The 21,772-nt window shown below is 39.2% G+C and overlaps 1 protein-coding gene across 4 annotated transcripts in view; it reads left to right on the forward strand.

Moving 5' to 3' along the window:
• LPAR1 (lysophosphatidic acid receptor 1) overlaps positions 1 to 21,772 on the forward strand; it is a 160,940-nt gene that overhangs the window by 86,486 nt on the left and 52,682 nt on the right. For all 4 annotated transcript variants that reach the window (XM_057724724.1, XM_057724723.1, XM_057724722.1 and 1 more), the window contains exon 3: positions 13,754 to 14,501. In XM_057724724.1, coding sequence (XP_057580707.1) covers positions 13,754 to 14,501 — 748 coding nt within the window. The remainder of the gene's footprint in view (positions 1 to 13,753; positions 14,502 to 21,772) is intronic.

Genomic DNA, 21,772 nt, shown 5'->3' on the forward strand with positions numbered 1-21,772 from the left:
GAACATCAGTACAGTTGGCTGTGGAATGTATGGCTCTTAAACATTTTCTCCGAATAATGGAGATTTTTTTTCCGAATTGCAGTATAATTGAAATAAGGAGATTTTGATTGGTTGTGTTCTGTCTTTTGGAATTCTACAGCAGAAGCTTAGCGATATCATATTTTCTCTCTTTGTCTCAATATTTGATTTGTTTGCTTTTTGTTTGTTTATTTTTGTATATTTTTAGAATTTTGAATGTTAACCTAGAGATTCCAAAATCTAACCTAGCTATATCTGATTTTTAGTTGATTTTAAGTAACTCTGTTGTAATTTATGTAAATTTAAATCACTAATCTGAGGTCTTTCTTTTTAAGCAATAGCTTTTTTATATGCTTTAAGCTGTGTTACTTAAGTTTTGTCCTAGTCTTACTTGGAAAGCTTGTTATGATAGGAATTTTTTCCTATATGTGCCTTCTTTCCTTTTATTCTTACCTCTGACCTTCTTCTCTGAGCACTGCGTAAATTTTCCTAAGTATGTTTTCCACTTGCCAATTTTTATGCTTCATTTCATTGCCTGAATTACTGTTTTTAATTCAGAAATGATTTTTCATCTCTTTGGTGGGCACAGTGATGGAGTTCTAATGATGTCCATTAAATACTGGGAAGCTAATATAATCCCAGAACCAGTGAATATGCTGCTTTACATGGCAAAGAGACTTTTCAGATGTGATGAAGTTCAGGATTTTGTGATGGGGAGATTATCCTAGGTTATCTGGATATATGGACTCAGTGTAATCACAAGGGTCCCTAAATGTGAAAGATGGAGGAAGAAGAGTCAGTGTTAGAAAGATGTCAGTGTGAGAAAGACTTGACTGGCCTTTGCTGGCTTTGAAGCTGGAATGGGGCCAGGAGACAAAGAATGTGGGCCGTCTCTGCAAGTTGGAAAAGACAGAAAAATTCTCCTCTAGAGCCTCTGGAAAGGAGCACAGTCCTGCCAACACCTTGATTTAGCCCAGTGAGACCCACTTTGGACTTCTGACCTCTAGGACTATAACAAATTTGTCTTTTTAAGCTACTAAATTTGTGGCAATTTGTTACCGCAGCAGTGGGAAGCTAATATAATCTCTGTGTAGTTTTTTCTGGAATTATTATTTTCTTTTTGTCTTCTTAATGGCTTGCTCTATTTTCACTGCTTGTACCCTAACAAACCTTTTTGAGGATGCACATCAGAACTATCCTAGCATCTAATCATTTCTAATCACTTCCCCCCCTTTTTTTTTTAAATAAATCTGCTTCAAGGGGAGGTGTTTTGTTATTCTTTAGGATAGCCATCTCCTCCTCTTGAGATTACTTTCTCCCCATTGTGTTGGCTGATTTTTTCTGTTTGCTTTATCAGTGTAACCATGACTACCTTAATGTCTTATAGTCCAGTCGTAGTTGAATTGGATTCTCTCAGAGCTCGATGTGGGTTTCTGCCTAATCTATCAAGTCCTGAAAAAGTAAAGAAGTGCTTTCATACTGCCCTTCTGACAACCGTTGAAGATGCTGCCAGGATCTCCTTCACTTATTCTCCCATCTTCTGCTTTTTGCAGATGATAGGAGAAAAGATTTAATTCTTCTTTTAACTCAGTCCTGTTGTACTAAATCTAGCTGAAATTCCTGATTTTTTTCTCAGGTGTATTCTACCCTTACTATTTTTAATTCCTGGTGTATTTTCTACTGCTTTAATATTTTCTGACAGTGTTATTAAATATAGAGTTCTTACCCACAATATTCTTAGTATAGAATTTTAAATCAGAAATAGACCTTATGTATAATTTAGTCCAATTTCCTCATGTAATAGATGGTAAAACTGTGGTTCAAAAAATCATGTAAGTTATGTCATTAAATATGGTATGGTTTTTATGGTATCACTACTCAATTTTTGAGAGATAAGAGATAGCATAGGACTAGGTCACATGCCTTTTTCTGAGTAGACATTGGATACCTTCAGAGAAAATTTGTCAGTTTTATTCATCTCAACATATTGTGGCTTAAAAAGCCAATTTATACTTTATTTTGTCATTCTTAACTATGTAGTTTTTCTTTGTGGCAAAAGCAAAGAAGCTGTTTGTATCACTGCTTGACTTTGTTGGCAGTTGGCTTTCAGAAGTTGGAATGCTGTGAAATACTACATGCTTCTTATTTAAGAAATTTCTTTGTCTCAAGAAAGTAAATGGTTACAGGGGCTAAAGGAAAGAACAGAATTTTGCATTTATATAATATCTACAGTTTTTTAAATATCCTTTGCAGAATGGAAATTTGTGAAATGTGAGCATTTTAAAATTATCTTTAATTTATTAAAGCAATTAATATGTATATTTAGCATCTAATCTAATAGTTGGGTACTGTACAACGATGAACAAGAAAGCTAGACTCTCTGTCCTCCTCATGCTTCCAGCCTAGTGTGGGGAGGTATCAATAGATAATTAAGCAATTGTTATACAGTTTGGTAAGTGTTGTCATAGGAGTGATGGAGGCAGCTGTGGTAGGAAGCACCTTGCCCAGACGTGCAAAGATCTAGGGAGAATGAATAGAAAGAATAATATTTCAACTGATACATGAAGAATGAGTATAAGGTGAAAATGGGGAGAAGATTGCTCTAAGCCAGTGATACTCAAAGTGTGGCTCTTAGACCAGCAGCATCAGCATCACCTGGGGCCCCACCTCAGATCTACTAAATCAGAAATTCTTGGGATGTGGCTATCAAACCCTCTGGGTGCTGATGCAGAAAACCTCTGTTCTCAGTGATGTTGAGAATCAGAGGTGAGAGAGAGCACAGTACATTAAATAGAGCTGAAGCAGACAGTCTGGAGTCATTAATAACTTGAGTTGAGGCTGGAGAGGCAAGGGAGGCCTGATAAGGTGGTTGAAGAGTTTAGAGTTTTAGCTTAAGCGCACTTGTTAGTGAAGCATTCTCGGCAGAGGAACAGTTTGGGCAACTTTGTCTTTTAGAAAGATCCCTAGAGAAGAAATTGGTGCTAGGTAGAAAGAACACCTAGGAAGCCAGTGTAGTAGTAATGCTGGTGGCCATAACCATAAGGATGGAATAGGAAACAGGTTAAACAGATATTTAGGAAGGAGAATTTACAAGGTATGGTTATTGATTAAATGATGAGGATGAAGGGAAAAGGAATTCCCAGGTTTAGCATTCAGGCCAATAGAAAGATAGTGGGTCTCTAGCCTCTGAAATAGTGACCACGGGAGGAACAAGTTGGGGAAGGTTGTAAGTTAGGGCTTGGTTTTGAACACAGAGATGGAAGTAATTATGAGATAGAGATAACAGTAGCATTTTGGTATTTGCTTAGCACTCAGGAAAGAAATAGGGGTTAAATGTATAGATACGGGAGTATTTGAGATGTATAAGATAATTGAAATCTTGGAGGACATGTTAGAAAACTCAATGAAACTGTGTTGAATGAGAACATAGGGTAGAAACAGTAATGTTGCACAGAGGTTGGGGAACCTCAGAAATGACTGAGAAGGACCAACCAGAGAGAGGGAGAGAGAGAGAGATCAAGACCCAGGATAGTATGATGTCATGATAGCTAAAAAAGGAGAAATTTCTGAAAAAGAGGCTCCCAGTCATGTATCTAATGCTCTGAAGGGTTAGTAAGGTGCAGACTGAAAAGTTTCCATTGGAACAGCCACCAGATTGTTGTGACTTTGGGAAGTTATGTGAAACTCAACAATTGACTAGAGTGGATTTAGTGGAGGGGTGGAGGAGAAGCCTTACCATAGATAATTGAGAAATTAGTGTGTGTCCAGTGAGACACTGGAGAGCAATTGGCTGTGAAGGGGAAACATTATCAGAGCTGGAAGGCAAACAAGAGGTTATATGGGGCTTGCTTTCTTTCTGTCTTTGGTAGAGATTAAACTTACTTGAATATGGACAGGAAAGATTCAAAAGAGAGGAGAAGGGGGGAGGTCGACTTGAAGATACAAGGAAGAGAAAGGAAGCAATTTATAGAGCAAGGCTCTGCAAATAGTAGGAATGGATGGGGTTCAGAACACTTGGGTGGCAAAGGGTACACTTTTTCCATTGTAACGGAAAGGGAAGAAAGATTGGGTTCTTTTTATTTTATTTTATTTTTTTATTTTTTTTTGGGGGGTACACCAAGTTCAATCATCTGTTTTTATACACATATCCCCGTATTGCCTCCCTTCCTTGACTCCCCCCGCCTTGAGTCCCCCCACCCTCCCCGCCCCAGTCCTCTAAGGCATCTTCCATCCTCAAGTTGGACTCCCTTTGTTATACAACAACTTCCCACTGACTATCTGTTTTACAGCTGGTAGTATATATATGTCTGTGCTACTCTCTCGCTTCGTCTCAGTTTCCCCTTCACCCCCCGCCCCCTCCCATACCTCGAGTTCTCCAGTCCATTCTCTGTATCTGCATCCTTGTTCTTGTCACTGAGTTCATCAGTACCATTTTTAGATTCCGTATATGTGAGTTAGCATACAATATTTGTCCTTCTCTTTCTGACTTACTTCACTCTGTATGACAGATTGTAGTTCTATCCACCTCATTACATATAGCTCCATCTCATCCCTTTTTATAGCTGAGTAATATTCCATTGTATATATATGCCACATCTTCTTTCTCCATTCATTTGTTGATGGGCATTTCAGTTGCTTCCATGTCCTGGCTATTGTAAATAGTGCTGCAATAAACATTATGGTACATGTTTCTTTTGGGATTATGGTTTTCTTTGGGTATATGCCCAGTAGTGGGATGACTGGATCATATGGTCGTTCTATTTGTAGTTTTTTAAGGAACCTCCAAATTGTTTTCCATAGTGGCTGTACCAACTTACAGTCCCACCAACAATGCAGGAGAGATCCCTTTTCTCCACACCCTCTCCAACATTTGTGGTTTCCAGATTTTGTGATGATGGCCATTCTGATCAGTGTGAGGTGATCCCTCATTGTGGCTTTGACTTGCATTTCTCTGATGATGAGTGATGTTGAGCATCTTTTCATGTGTTTGTTGGCCATCTGTATGTCTTCTTTGGAGAAATGTCTATTTAGGTCTTCTGCCCATTTGTGGATTGGGTTATTTGCTTTTTTGGTATTAAGCTGCCTGAGCTGCTTGTATATTTTGGAGGTTAATCCTTTGTCCGTTGTTTCATAGGCAATTATTTTTTCCCATTCTGAGGGTTGCCTTTTAGTCTTGTTTATGGTTTCTTTTGCTGTGCAAAAGCTTTTAAGTTTCATGAGGTCCCATTTGTTTATTCTTGATTTTCTTTCCATGATTCTAGGAGCTGGGTCAAAAAGGATCTTGCTTTGATGTATGTCATAGAGTGTTCTGCCTATGTTTTCCTCTAGGAGTTTTATAGTGTCTGGCCTTACATGTAGGTCTTTAATCCATTTGGAGTTTATTTTTGTGTATGGTGTTAGGAAGTGTTCTAATTTCATTCTTTTACATGTTGCTGTCCAATTTTCCCAGCACCACTTGTTGAAGAGGCTGTCTTTTTTCCATTGTATACTCGTGCCTCCTTTGTCAAAGATAAGGTGCCCATATGTGTTTGGGCTTACTTCTGAGTTCTCTATTCTATTCCATTGATCTTCCTTTCTCTTTTTGTGCCAGTACCATACTGTCTTGATCACTATGGCCTTGTAGTATAGTTTGAAGTCAGGAAGCCTGATTCCACCAACTCCATTTTTCCTTCTCAAGATTGCTTTGGCTATTCGGGGTCTTTTGCGTTTCCATACAAATTGTAAGATTTCTTGCTCCAGTTCTGTGAAAAATGCCATTGGTAATTTGATCGGGATTGCATTGAATCTGTAAATTGCTTTGGGTAGTACAGTCATTTTCACGATGTTGATTCTTCCAATCCAGGAACATGGTATGTCTCTCCATCTGTTTATGTCGTCTTTGATTTCTTTCATCAATGTCTTAAAGTTTTCTGTATACAGATCTTTTGCCTCCTTAGGCAGGTTTATTCCTAGGTATTTTATTCTTTTTGTTGCAATGGTGAATGGGAGAGTTTCCTTAATTTCTCTTTCTGCTTTTTTTGTTGTTAGTGTATAGGGATGCAAGAGATTTCTGTGCATTAATTTTGTATCCTGCTACTTTAAAAACTCATCAATGAGTGCTAGCAGTTTTCTGGTAGAGTCTTTAGGGTTTTCTATATATAATATCATGTCATCTGCAAAGAGTGACAATTTTACTTCTTCTTTTCCAATATGGATTCCTTTTATTTCTTTTTCTTCTCTGATTGCTGTGGCTAAAACTTCCAAAACTGTGTTGAATAATATTGGTGAGAGTGGACACCCTTGTCTTGTTCCTGTTCTTAGAGGGAATTCTTCCAGTTTTTCTCCATTGAGAACGATGTTGGCTTTTGGTTTTTCATATATGGCTTTTATTATGTTGAGGTAATTTCCTTCTATGCCCATTTTCTGGAGAGCTTTTATCATAAATGGATGTTGAACTTTGTCAAAAGCTTTTTCTGCATCTATTGAAATGATCATATGGTTTTTATCCTTCAAGTTGTTGATATGATGTATCACGTTGATTGATTTGCGTCTATTGAAGAATCCTTGCATCCCAGGGATAAACCCCACTTGATCATGGTGTATGATTTTTTTAATGTGCTGTTGGAGTCTGTTAGCTAGTATTTTGTTGAGGATTTTTGCATCTATATTCATCAGTGATATTGGTCTGTAGTTTTCTTTTTTTGTGACATCTTTGCCTGGTTTTGGTATCAGGGTGATGGTAGCCTCATAGAATGAGTTTGGGAGTGCTCCACCTTCTGCAATATTTTGGAAGAGTTTGAGAAGGATAGGTGTTAGCTCTTCTCGAAATGTTTGATAGAATTCGCCCGTGAACCCATCTGGTCCTGGGCTTTTGTGTGTTGGGAGATTTTTAATCACTGCCTCAATTTCCGTACTTGTGATTGGTGTGTTCATGGTTTCTATTTCTTCCTGGTTCAGTCTTGGAAGATTGTATTTTTCTAAGAATGTATCCATTTCTTCCAGGTTATCCAATTGATTGGCATATAGTTGCTTGTAGTAGTCTCTCATGATCTTTTGTATTTCTGAGGTGTCCGTTGTGACTTCTCCTTTTTCATTTCTAATTCTGTTGATTTGCATCTTCTCCCTTTTTTTCTTGATGAGTCTGGCTAATGGTTTATCAATTTTGTTAATCTTCTCAAAGAACCAGCTTTTAGTTTTATTAATTTTTGCTATTGCTTCCTTCCTTTCTTTTTCATTTATTTCTGCTCTGATCTTTGTGATTTCTTTCCTTCTGCTCACTTTGGGGTTTCTTTGTTCTTCTTTCTCTAGTTGTTTTAGGTGTAAGGTTAGGTTGTTTATTCGATACTTTTCTTGTTTCTTAAGGTAGGACTGTATTGCTATAAACTTCCCTCTTAGAACTGCTTTTGCTGTGTCCCATAGGTTTTGGGTTGTTGTATTTTCGTTGTCGTTTGTTTCTAGATATTTTTTGATTTCCTCTTTGATTTCTTTAGTGATTCCTTGGTTGTTTAAGAGTGAATTGTTTAGCCTCCATGTGTTTGTATTTTTTGCAGTTTTTTTCCTGTAATTGATATCTAGTCTCATGGCGTTGTGGTCTGAGAAGATGCTTGATATGATTTCAATTTTCTGGAATTTGCCGAGGTTTGATTTGTGACCCAAGATGTGATCTATCCTGGAAAATGTTCCGTGTGCACTTGAGAAGAACGTGTAGTCTGTCGTTTTTGGATGGAATATCCTATAAATATCAATTAAGTCGAGGTGGTCTAATGTGTCATTTAAAGCTTGTGTGTCTTTATTTATTTTCTGTTTGGATGATCTGTCCATTGATGTAAGTGGGGTGTTCAAGTCTCCCACTATTGTGTTACTGTCGATGTCCCCTTTTATAGCTGTTAGCATTTGCCTTATGTATTGAGGTGCTCCTATATTGGGGGCATAGATATTTACCATTGTGATATGTTCTTCTTGAATGGATCCCTTGATCATTATGCAGTGTTCTTCCTTGTCTCTTGTAATAGTCTTTACTTTCAAGTCTAATTTGTCTGATATGAGTATTGCTACTCCAGCTTTCTTTTGACTTCCATTTGCATGGAATATCTTTTTCCATCCCTTTACTTTCAGTCTATATGTATCCCTTGGTCTGAAGTGGGTTTCTTGTAGGCAGCACGTAGAAGGGTCTTGTTTTTGTATCCATTCAGCCAGTCTGTGTCTTTTGGTTGGAGCATTTAATCCATTTACATTTAAAGTGATTATTGACATGTGTGTTCCAATTACCATTTTCTGAATTGTTTTGGGTTTGTATTTGTAGGTGTTTTCCTTTTCTTGTGTTTCCTGGTTAGATAAGTTCCTTTAGCACTTGTTGTAAGGCTGGTTTGGTGGTGCTGAATTCTCTTAACTTTTGCTTGTCTGGAAAGCTTTTGATTTCTCCCTCAAATCTCAATGAGATTCTTGCTGAGTAGAGTAGTCTTGGCTGTAGGTTTCTCTCTTTCAGGACTTTCAGTATATCCTGCCATTCCCTTCTGGCCTGCAGAGTTTCTGTGGAAAGGTCAGCTGTTATCCTTATGGGTTTTCCCTTATATGTTGTCTGTTGCTTTTCTCTTGCTGCTTTTAATATTTTTTCTTTGTGTTTAATTGTCGTTAGTTTGATTAATATGTGTCTTGGTGTATTTCTCCTTGGGTTTATTCTGTATGGGACTCTCTGTGCTTCTTGGACTTGGTGAATTATTTCCTTTCCCATGTTGGTGAAGTTTTCCACTATAACCTCTTCAAATATTTTCTCAGACCCTTTCTTGTTTTCTTCTTCTTCTGGGATGCCTATAATTCGAATGTTGGTACGCTTAATGTTATCACTGAGGTCTCAGAGAGTGTCTTCTATTCTTTTTATTCTTTTTTCTTTTTCCTGCTCTGTGGCAGTTATTTCCCCCATTCTATCTTCCAACTCACTTATTCGTTCTTCTGCCTCAGTCATTCTGCTGGTTATAGCATCTAGAGTATTTTTAATTTCAGTTATTTTGTTATCCATTGCTGTTTGTTTTTCTGCGTTCTTATGAACTGTTTCTTGTACTTTCTCTATTATGTTATCGAGATTTTGTATCATTTTTACTATCATTACTCTAAATTCTTTTTCAGGCATTTTTCCTATTTCCTCATTTATTTGGTCTTGTGGGTTTTTTTCATGCTCCTTTGCCTGCATGGTGTTTCTTTGTTTCCTCATGGTTGTCCAAACTTTTGGGGTTGCTTGTCCTGGCGATAGAGGTGTTTATAGAAGACTGTCTAAGCCTCAGACTAATGTCCAAGTATTGGATTAAACAAATATTAAGTCTAGGAAACACATACATGTATAAGACACACAATTACTGAATCCGTTAGGACATAAGGCTCTAGAAAGACCTGACAGAACCCCAGTGTGCTATCAGATATTCCAAGAGAAACCCAACAGAAATTGACAACTGAAACAGAACAAATCAGAGACAAAAGCAAAAGCAACCAAACAAACAAATAACACCTTACACATACAAACATTAATCCAGGGAGATTTTGTAAGCTAGGATCAAATATAGAAAAGAGCCAGAGTACCACCAGAGAGAATGGAGATTCTCAGAATGTAATTAGACAACTGTACTAAGAACTAAGATAAAGACAAAAGCCTAATATTAAATACCAAGGCAGTGCGTCATCTGGAGAATAGAGCAAGGAGTCTGAGCAGACCAATAGTGTTGCTTATAAGTATGTTAAGATAAAATAAACTTAAAATGGCTGGAAGAAAGGGGAACAGAAGAGCATAATGTGGTTGGAAATATGCAAATAAAAAGAAAGGAATAGAAATGTATAAAAGATAGGGATGAAAGGAAAGTATGAGAGATATATTGTCCGTACTACCAAAAACTTAGCTAGATATAGAAGTATATAAAAAGGCAAAAAAAAAAAGAATAAAAAGTATCATTAAAAAATTACGTTATAAAACTTGTAGATCCCTTAGGGCTAAGATCGTATTTAATAAAGAAAAAAAAAAAAAAAAGAGAGAGAAAAAGAAAAAAAAAAATCCAGAGCTGATCCCAGAATGGACCAGTTCAATAGGAATTGATACTACTATTTCTGTTTCCTTAGCGTCTCAGCTGTAAGTGTCCTTCTCCTTGCCTTGGGTTTTTTTGCATTATTCTGTGACCAGCAGAGGTTCCTTTATTGTTCGTCTGTAAGCATGGGTGTGTGGGGAGGGAGAGGGTACAATAGTGGCTCCTTCCCCTGGGAGTGAGTGAGCAGTGGCACGCTGTTGTTTCAGTCGGGCTTGGAGGTGCCTGTTGCAGAGGGACGCTGGTGGCTCAGGCATAAACAGAATGTCTTAGAGTTGGGCCTCTCTTGGGTTTTTTTTTTTTGTTGCTGTTGTTTTTTTTTTTTTCTCTCGGCAGCCTCCCTGCTGTGGGCATTGCAAGGGGTTTTAATCTAGCCCCGCCCGAGCGCCTGAGGGTGCTTGTTATCCCTGAGTGCTTTAGGTGGCCCGCAGGGCGTCTCTCCACTGCCTGTTGCAGAGGCTCCGAAAGAGAGAGAGAGGCTACGCGCGCGGCTCCTCCCCCCCCCCCCCCCCCCCCCCCCCGCCCGGGAGCCTGCAGCCTCCAGCCGCCATCATGGCCGGGCAGCTCTCAGGGATCGGCACTCCTCTCCGCGGACCTCCTCCCTCCTGTCCTCTCGGTCCGTCACCCTACCGGCAACAATGTTTCTCCCCCGAACCAGCTCTCCGGTTCCCACGCTCCCGCTCCTGGACCCTCCGTTCAGCCGCGGATCGATGTCTCGGTCCGGGAACGCTGAGCTGCGCTGCGGACCCTCCGTATGTTTCTCACTCCCTCCCGTCTGCCACAGCTCCGCCGCTTCACCCTCTTTGAGCCCTCGTAGATGCCTCCCTACCGGCTATGTCGGGCTCCCCGCGGTCCTTTCTGGTGTCGGAGGCCGTCTGCTGGTGTTCAGCTGGTTCTCTGTGGGAATGACTGCGTCCTTCTGTGCATTCCCAATGCATCTGTGGAGAGGGATGCACTCCACGTCCCTCTGCTTCACCGCCCGGGATCTTTTTAAAATGAAGGTTCTGATTCAGTCTGTCTAGGCTGGGGCTTGAGATTCTTCATCTTCCACAAGCTCCCACGTGATGCTATTGCTGCTGTTCAGGGAACTGCACTCTGTGTGGATGGCTTTAGAGCCCTGGCTGTGGAACTGAATAGCCTGAGTTCAACTCTCGAAAGATTGGGTTCTTGAATGTGTAATTTTAAAGGTAAAAAGAGTTCCAATCTGATGATTTCTAAGTTTCCTCTTTTGGCAATTGCTGATGGAGAGAGCGAAGGTGGATCTCAAGAGGGAATAGTAAGTTAAAGTAGTTACTGTGAAGAAGACACAGAATAATAATTAGGGAGAAAATCCGATTTCCTGTGGCATTAAAGTCTCAGTTGAGGCTAGACAGCATGAATTTATAGTAGAATCAATCTTCCAGATATGTTGATTTTCTCTAACATTTCTCAGAAGCCTTGGCATAGGTGAGGAAGTGGGAACCAATTGCATTCATCTAAGCCTGGTGTTATTCTAAGGAATTGTTATAGAGCTACAGTGGAGCAACTAGACTAAAAGATAAAGGCCTCTCCTTCCTTACCTGAAGTTATAAATTTCAAGGTCTGAAAACTGAAGATTTTTTCTTAACTCACTGGATGAATAGATATGAGGCTACTTATAACCTTTATTTATCAAACTTAGTGTATATATTCCTGTGTTTTACTGTAGTAATGAATGTGTATCATTATGGAGTGCTGCCCCAAATTTCGATGGGGCTGTTACATCAAATATGGGTTGTTCTCTCTAACTATTCTTAAAACCAGCATATTTTTGAATTCTGAAGGACACCTGACCGCAAAATCTTGAAGAAGAGAATGTGTTCTTGTGTTAGCGAAAAAAGAGGTTGAAACAATATACTATGGAACCTAAGCTGGATAAGGAAAAGGGGGAAGGTAGGAAGGTAATCCATTGGGGAAAAGTAGGATGCTTAAGGAAATAGATGGCTTCAACTGATGTGGTGGGGATCAATTGAGAAATTTGGAAGAATGGGAAGAGTAATTAGAATGAAAAGAGTATTAGAATGTATCAATTGATTATTCCCAAAGGGAAACAGTTCTCAGTGGTTACAAAGTCCAGGGTGTGACCATGGCAGTGGTGGGCAGCTGAGTTGTAATAGGATAGAAATTCGTGAGAGATGAGGTCAAGAGATTGAGAAGCTAGAAAGTTAAATAAGTTACCCAGAGTAATGGCAAGATTTGGAGTGGAATGAAACATGATGAGTTCTCAGATACCCATGAATGGGACCCTTTGGAAGGTGCATGAGATACCAAGATGTGTACAACAAGGTCTTCACTCTTCCCCTGGACTATCATCTTTTAATGAAACAAAGTGATAAATAATTATTCAGCATGGTTTGAGTAATGATTATAGAAGCATGATCTAAAAGCTATTTAAAGTCTAAGTGAGGAAAGGGACCCTGGATGTCTGGACAGATCAGAAAACTAACCATTCAAGAAGAGTTTCACACACTGTGCTGGACTTTTCAGTGTTTGTTAAACATGTATGCACAACCTGTGGATAGTCAATAGAATATTTGATCAAAACTAGCTGTTAAAACTGTCATATTTGCTAGGTAATTTATTAAATGCAGTGCAAGATAGTAAAAAAAAGACAGGATGTGAGCTGTCGTCAAGAAATATTCTCTAATTTTAGGAGTCACAGACAAACTTAAGGCTTTAGAAAAGGTGATTTATTCTATTTGATATGTAATTTTGTAATTTCTCCTTCGTTTTACTTTTTACTTTCTAATTTTGTTTTAATAGTTTTACTGACTGCCTATATCACTTTATTATAAACTTCCTCAATCCTTTTTGGATTCAAGTGAGAGTATAAGTAGTTAATAAGCAAATATATTCTAATTGATGATGTTAAAAATAAGAAGACACATAGTGAAACATTGTCACTCAACATTTTAAAAGGTATACTTTTAGAGCAGTGTCAAAGTATCAACTGCTCTTTGAGGGTTACATTAGGTAACATATTTCTTATGTCCTCCATAAAGAAAAAAGTTCTCAAAGGTCATAGATTGGTTGACCAGTGCTATTCTGGGGTAAGGAGTCGTGGGGGTAGACAGTGCTGACCACAGGAATGTTGAACAGCAAATGCTGGCTTGGGCAAAGAAGCTTTGATGCCTAGTGACCTCTTTGAAATGTTAGGACCGATGGTCCTTGTGGGCACTTGCATTACAAGATGTCTGACACAGATTGAACATACTGTGTGAGAACAGAAATGGTGAATAATAGGGCAATAATACCCTATCTATAAACCAACTGTGTTTACAGATTCCCTAAATAACAGGTCAAAATAGATTTCACTATGGTAAATATTCCAGTTGCAACACTTTGCAACATTCTCATCTGTCTCATGTATTTTAGGCAAGCTTTCTGGGACGTGTGGCTTTTCTAGTAGACTTCAATGATGTGCAACCACCAAGCACAGACCTTGTCATTTATTTCACTCCAGATGTCTTTAATCTCGAAGACAGTAAAACAGTAAGAAACCTTGGGGTTTCAACATAATCATAGAACATTACGCAGGATCAGATTTTCAAATTCTTTGTTTATGGCTTTTTTTGGGGCCACATTTCCCAGAGAAGCCTTGCGTTATCTATACATCTTTAAGTTTGAATCTGTGGTTTTTCTCTTTTTCTCATCTTTCTTCCTTTCTCTTTTAGTTCACAGCCATGAATGAACGTCAGTGCTTCTACAATGAGTCCATCGCCTTCTTTTATAACCGGAGTGGAAAGTATCTTGCCACAGAGTGGAACACAGTCAGCAAGCTGGTGATGGGACTTGGAATCACCGTCTGTATCTTCATCATGTTGGCCAATCTGCTGGTCATGGTGGCAATCTACGTCAACCGCCGCTTCCATTTTCCTATTTATTACTTAATGGCAAATCTGGCTGCTGCGGACTTCTTTGCTGGGTTGGCCTACTTCTACCTGATGTTCAACACAGGACCCAATACTCGGAGACTGACTGTCAGCACGTGGCTCCTGCGTCAGGGCCTCATTGACACCAGTCTGACGGCCTCCGTGGCCAACTTACTGGCCATTGCAATCGAGAGGCACATTACAGTTTTCCGCATGCAGCTTCACACGCGGATGAGCAACCGGCGGGTGGTGGTGGTAATCGTGGTCATCTGGACCATGGCCATTGTTATGGGGGCCATACCCAGCGTGGGCTGGAACTGCATCTGTGATATTGAGCACTGTTCCAACATGGCACCCCTGTACAGTGACTCCTACTTGGTCTTCTGGGCCATTTTCAACCTGGTGACCTTTGTTGTCATGGTGGTCCTCTATGCTCACATCTTTGGCTACGTTCGCCAGAGGACTATGAGGATGTCTCGGCATAGTTCTGGACCGCGGCGCAATCGGGATACCATGATGAGTCTTCTGAAGACTGTGGTCATTGTGCTTGGTGAGTTTCGTCTTGACTGTAACTTACTTTATGGGTTCTCAGTGTCTTAATACAAACCAGATTCACTGGCTTTATATGCAGGAATCACCAGGGGACTAGGCGCCTTTAGAGCAAATGCCTGTGCTGAAGTCAGCGTCCCAGTCTTTCCGTAGTCACAGAATTGGTCACGGGGAAGTAATGTCTCATCGATCTGATACAGATGATGACGTTGTGGAAGATGACATTGACGAGTGCGGCTATCAAGTATTGAAAAATATCAGCTTTTGAAAAGTTTTATTACAGCCCAAATTGAGGACCTTTTGCTTGTAGTCTCTTTATCACAGATTCTCAGAAAGTGTTTTTTTTTTTGAAACCTTATTGACATACAGTTAACATACAATAAACTGCATATATTTAGAGCGTACAATTTGGGATCCCAATCTCCCAATTCATTCCCCCCCAACCCTCCCCGCTTTCCCCACGTGGTGTCCATATGTTTGTTCTCTACATCTGTGTCTCTATTTTCGCCTTGCAAACTGGTTGATTTGTACCATTTTTCTGTAGTCCACATATATGTGTTAATATACGGTATTTGTTTTTCTCTTTCTGACTCACTTCACTCTGTATGACAGTCTCTAGGTCCATCCATGTCTCTAAGAATGTCACAGTTTCATTGCTTTTTACACCTGAGTAATATTTCATTGTATATATGTACCACATCTTTTTTATCCATTCATCTGTTGATGGACATTTAGGTTGCTTCCGTGTCCTGGCTATTGTAAATAGTGCTGCAATGTACATGGGAGTGCATGTGTCTTTTTGCATGATGGTGTTCTCTGAGTATATGTCCAGCAGTGGGATTGCTGGGTCATATGGTAACTCTATTTTTAGTTTTTCAAGGAACCTCCATACTGTTCTCCATAGTGGCGGTATCAATTTACATTCCCACCAACAGTGCAAGAGCGTTTCCTTTTCTCCACATCCTCTCCAGCATTTACTGTTTGCAGACTTTCTGATGATTCCCATTCTAACCCGTGTGAGGTGATACCTCATTGTAGCTTTGATTTGCATTTCTCTAATAATTAGTGATGTTGAGCAGCTTTTCATGTGCCTCTTGGCCATCTGTATGTCTGCTTTGGAGAAATGCCTATTTAGGTCTTCTGCCCATTTTTTGATTGGGTTGCTTGTTTTTTTGATATTGAGCTGGATGAACTGCTTATATATTTTGGAGATTAGTCCTTTGTCTGTTGATTCATTTGCAAATATTTTCTCCCATTCTGAGGGTTGTCTTTTCGTCTTGCTTATAGTTTCCTTTGCTGTGCAGAAGCTTTGAAGTTTCATTAGGTCCCACTTATTTATTTTTGTTTTTATTTCCATTACTCTAGGGGGTGGATCAAAAAAGATCTTGCTGTTATTTACGTCAAAGAGTGTTCTTCCTATGTTTTCCTCCAGGAGTTTTATAGTGACTGGCCTTACATTTAGGTCTCTAATCCATTTTGAGTTTATTTTTGTGTAGGTGTTAGGGAGTGTTCTAATCTCATTCTTTTACATGTAGCTGTCCAGTTTTCCCAGCACCACTTATTGAAGAGGCTCTTTTCTCCAATGTATCAGAAATTGTTTTTAATGGCTTATGAATATGCTTTCATATATAGTTATTTTTATGAGTCTGTTTCCAAATAAGGTATCTTTCACATTCTGTCATTGCTACTGCATACATATAAGTAAGTATGAAGTTTTTGGATAGATTTATTGCACGAATGGGTTGGAATTAATACCATTTGTGACAGTCATTTTTATGAGAATTTCCTTTTTTTTCCATTGATTTTCTGCTTTTAGTGGTGGAAGTTAATTCATATTTCAAAGTGAAGTGCACGGTTTTATTCTTTTATGTGATGGGTACTTAAATCCTTGTTGCCTTTCAGCAACTATTAGTTTTCCTGAATGAGAAATTCATGGCTAATGATCAGGAGGAATGTATTTATTCATGTATGTATTCAGAAAATAGGTAAAGAACAGCTCACACGTTCCAGGCCCTGTGCTGACTCCTGGAAATGTGTCCATGAAGAAGACACACAAAGAACATTTCTTTTGGAGCTTAGAGGGCCTATTTTAAAAGTTCAGCCAATGAGAATTTTAAATAATTACCTTATCGAGTTACATTTTCTCCATGGACTAGATTCAGGTTAATGTTTGATCACATTTTTAAAAATCTTTTAAAAAAATCTTTAGTATCTTATCTTTTTTCCGTGAAAATTCAGTGGAAAGTTCCTCTAATGCTCTTTGTTCCAGTTTGTAAAGCAGGATTGAGTGGATGGAACCTGGCATCATGTGGCTCCTCTGAAACTCTGGGAACTACAGTAATCTTAGCCCCAGGAAAGGGAGCCCTGATTATGGCTCTAAGAATGAAGAGCAGGCCTTGGGATTGTTGATACAACTAAAGCCCTTTCTGTAACTAACTGGCACCTGTGGGTAGTATCGGCACTGAGGCTGCCACCACCTTAGATGTGAAATTATCTTATTGCATCCAACAAAGTTCAGTGGATGTACAAAAATGGTTTCCCTCTGTGTTTAATTATCAGCTAAAGCCTTGAGCTTACCTGTGCTGCAAGTATACATTCTCCATGACAGGGATGAAACACAGCTTTGTTTATCATGGATGCTGTTTTTTGTATTAAATTAAATAACATGAGAGATTTCACTTCTGATTTGACTCAAGTGTTTGTTTACTGCTGATCCGAACTTTTCCTGTGGCTGCACTTTTTCTATTATTATCTCAAGGACTGCTTATAGTTCACAGAACCAGCAGCAGAAAATAACTACTGAGCGTGGACTGTGAACCTGCCAAGTTCTTGTTTTAATTTTGACCTTCGTGTAATGTGTAGCATTTTCCGGTGTGCAGTATGCTTAATGATTCATATAAAATTCACTTCTGTGCCTCATTGGGTGGATTTGCAGGTTAAATGAGAATTATTTTGAGGGTTTATGGGGCAACAGTTTCAGTGCACGTTGGCCCTAAGTGCCCCTTCTGCCCCACCACACCAACCCCAGACACGAAAATAACAGAATATAATGCTGCCCTCTGAGGGTAAACTAGTGGGCTCTGCAGAGATTGAATACATGTAGCTGCCTCTGGAATAAAAGGCATTATTTCTGTAGATGTGTGACGGAAGACGTTTTAGAACATGGAAAATTCCGATCAGGGTGATAGATGAAGAAATTTGGTAAGGCAAGATGTGTATGGGATTGTAATAGAGGAAGGAGAAATTAAATAAGTGGACTGCAACCTTTGGGAGAAAAGCAGCAAGAAAGGGAGAATGGGTGGGGCTTGGAATAGGTAATTCACAACCCTCAACAGTCTGGTGTTTGTCAAGTGGGTGCCTGATAGCATTCACACAACATACTCCCCCTGCTTGAGTTCTGTGTAGTCATGACTGCATGCCAAAGATGGTTTGGTCTTGTAGGAACAAGAATCCTAGTCTACTTGAAGCTCTTCTCATTGTAAATTAATTGATTGGCAATCAGGCTTTTTTGTGTGCACGTTTGGTTTTTTAATCTGTCTTCTCTGCCAGATTGTCATCTTTGTGACAGAGAGCAGGGATTAGAATGATGTGTTGTCCACTCTCTCCACATTACCTGTTGCAGGAGCTGACACATAGTAGGTGCTTGTCAAGTAACTGTTGAATAAATGAATGTGGTGACAAAACCGGGCTTTTGAGCTTTCAGAACAGAGGACGAGAGAGCCGTGGTGAATTCACTAAGTTGATGCCACTTTGTTCAGTTGTGTGGCCGAAGCCAGGCCTAGCTACACCCCTCTTACATTTTGTGCCTTCCGATCAAATACCACAGCTTAGAAAGTGACCACAATGGCTGTTCAATAAATAATGTTTATTTTGTTCACGTATTCTGGGGGTGATTACGGTCTGATGAACTGTGTCAAACCTTCAGTTTCCATTTCACCACGTCAAAATGATCTCTGGATTTTAGACCTGTTCAGTTCAGTATACCAGTGTTTATTGGTTATTTATCCTTCAAGAAAAGGATTTGTTAGTCATCTAGTTGAATTTCTGGGAGTCAACATAAAATGAAAGGGGTCTTTGAGATTTTTGATGGCAATACCAGTAGCAGTTTTGAAGCACAAGATTGTGTATAAGCTGCTCTTGAGTGAGTACTGGATCTTAATAGTTTTATTTGTAAAACACATATAGCATTAATCATGTGCCCAGCACTACTCTGCCTTAGAGGTTTTTTCTTTCTTTCTTTCTTTCTTTTTTAAGAACTTTTATTGAGATATAATTGACATACAATAAACTGCATATATTTAAAGTGTACAATTTGATATTTTTTCTTATTAGTAATGTATATATGGCAATCCAAATCTCCCAATTCAACCCCCCCGCCACCTCCCCACCACTTTCCCCAGAAATGAGTTTTTGTAAAGAGCATCCCTGTGGAGTCTAGGTACCTGTTTGTTAGCTTCTGTCTGTAAGCTTCAAAAAGCTATCTGTTAGCTTCAAAAGCTATCTGTTTGTTAGCTTCATTTTGCAGAGGTGAAAACTGAGGCACAGAGAGGTTAGGTAACTTGCCCAAGATCACACAGCTAGTTAAGTACAGGAGTTGAGATACGTTTCAGTCTGGTTCCAAAGCCCATGTGTTTTTCACCCCCATGCTATCCTGCCTGTCTATAACACAAACAACTACCAGCACCATGCTGGACTGTGTTATAAAGTTTAAATAGCGCTGTGCTATTAAACTGAGACATTGTGATCCCGTTTGTTTCTGTTGATACTGCCTCGCTGCCTGTGCTTTATTTCCTGGGTAGAAGAAAGCTTTCAGGGAGCATTCCTTTCCTCCTTTTTCTTCTGGTGATGGTGCTTATGATTCTCATCTCATCAGCCCTTTTCCACTGTTTGGTGTTGGAGCACCAGTAACTGACTGCTTCTGATTGAGGGAGTGTTTAGTTCAAGGTGTAGTTAACTTGAGGTTTCATTGTCCTAGCGTGAAGTCATGTAATCCTTCCCCAGGCTTGAATTCTCCCCACTTGACATTTTACCAAGAATTCCTTTTGAATATGTTCCATGATTGAATCAGAGTGGCAGTCAAGTTCTTCCTTATTTGACCACAGTCTATCTTGAGTTGTAAGTCCTTGCCTTTCTCGCTCTGTTCCTTGGGATGACACTTCTGTTGGGGATAGTTAGAGAAGAGGGAAACCAGGATTTGGAAAGAGAAAATAATGGTTATGATATAGAGGTTTTTGCATCTTAATTGTGGGAGAGAGTGAGAAAAATAAAGCAAAATAAATCCAGGTGGAGCCTATGTCTTTGGGGAAGAAGAGGGAGACACTTTTTCTAGTTGGATCTGTTCTGGCTAGAAATGATCACCACTGAAGCTCAATTACTGCTTATTACCTATGCACCCTGTGCCAGGGTCAATACTTGGCATTACTCTTCATGCACTGTTTTATAACCTTACACCAAGGAAAGTTGTGTTTCTCCCATTGTATACCGAGGGAACTGAGTTAAGATAGGGTAAGTAACTTGTACAAGAGCACTTATTTTGTAAGTAGCAGAACTGGAATCCAGCTGTAAGAATGTTGTGGACCATGACCATCTATCATAGGACACTGGTCACATGCCATATTGGAGAATGTTACGGGTACTAATAATAGTTGTTGGGGCCAGATGAGTTTAAGCCCATTGTTTTCTTGTTACTCTGATGAAAGATAATTTGGCAAATATCCTATAAGCAAATCTTTATGTACTTCTCTGTTCAGTTTAATTCAACAAATACATTGTTGAATGTTGATTATATGCTAAGGGATAAAAAGATGAATAAGGTAAACACCATTTTTTTAAATTGAGGCAACATTGGTTTATAACATTATATAAGTTTCAAGTGAGGAACATCATATTTCTACAGCACGCTCATCACCAAAAATTTAGTTTCCATCCATCACCATACTGTTCATTTTGCCTTCTTCCCTGCCCCTTCCCCTCTGGTAGCCATTATTCTGTTCTCTGTATCTACATGTTTGGTTTTAATTGGTATATTCTTTTTTTTTTTTAATTCCACAATGAGTGAAATCATATATTTACCTTTCTCTGGCTTATTTCACTTAGCATAATATCCTCAAGATCCATCCACGTTGTTGCAAATGACAAGATTTCATCTTTTATTATGGCTAAGTGGTATTCCATTGTGTGCTTGTGTGTATATGTGTGTATACACACATATATACTACATCTTCTTTATCCATTCATCCTTTGATGGGCACTTAGATTGTTTCCATATCTTGGCTATTATAAATAACGCTGTGATGAACATAGGGGTGCATGTATCTTTTCAAATTAGTGTTTTCGTATTCTTCAGATAAATACCCAGGAGTGGGATAGCTGGATCATATGGTAGTTCTACGTTAATTCTTGAGGAATCTCCATACTGTTTTTCATAGTGACTGCACCAATTTTCATTCCCAGCAACAGTGTAGACAGGTTCCCTTTTGTCCACATCCTTGCCAGCACTTGTTGTTTCTTGCCTTTTTGATAATAGTCACTCTGACAGGCGTGAGGTGATATCTTATTTTGGTTTTGATTTGCACTTCCCTAATAACTGGTGATCTGAATATCTTTTGATGTACCTGTTGGCTATCTGTATGTCTTCTTTGGGAAAATGTATGTTCAGCCCCTCTGCCCATTTTAAAATCAGATTTTTTGTTTTTTTGTTGTCGTTCAGTTATGTGAGTTTTTTATTGTTTGGAGTATTCACTCCTTATCAGCTATATCATTTGCAAGTATCTTCTCCCATTCACTTGGTTGTCTTTTTGTTTTGTTGATGGTTTCCTTTGCTGTGCAGAGGCTTTTTAGTTTGATATTTGTTTATTTTTGCTTTTTGAAGTTCATTCTTTACCGAGCTTACAGTGTATTAGAGAAGACTAAGAAAGAGTTGCAGAAGCAATCGGGTGCATGTGCTAGTTGATGTCTGGGCAGTGTGGAGGGAAGGGAGGCCTCTCAGAGGAGGCAATATTGAGTTGGGTCTTGATGCATGTGGAGGAGCTTTTCCTCCTACGGGATGTGGGTAGAGGAGAAGCTAAGCAACAGCTCACCTTTGGGGAACTGAAAGTAGTCAGGTGAGATTGCCATGTGGTAAGTATGCTGGATGGAGTTTTGACTTAGAGCCTTCATAATGTACTAAGGAGCCTTCATAATGTACTAAGGAGTTTCTGCCTTTCGGTGATCAGAGATGCTGAAGGATTCCTTAAGATAAAGAATACCAGTTCTTTATAGGGATAACCATAC

This window comes from Hippopotamus amphibius, chromosome 2 (assembly GCF_030028045.1).
Source record: "Hippopotamus amphibius kiboko isolate mHipAmp2 chromosome 2, mHipAmp2.hap2, whole genome shotgun sequence".
In the NCBI taxonomy this organism is placed as follows: Eukaryota; Metazoa; Chordata; class Mammalia; order Artiodactyla; family Hippopotamidae; genus Hippopotamus; species Hippopotamus amphibius.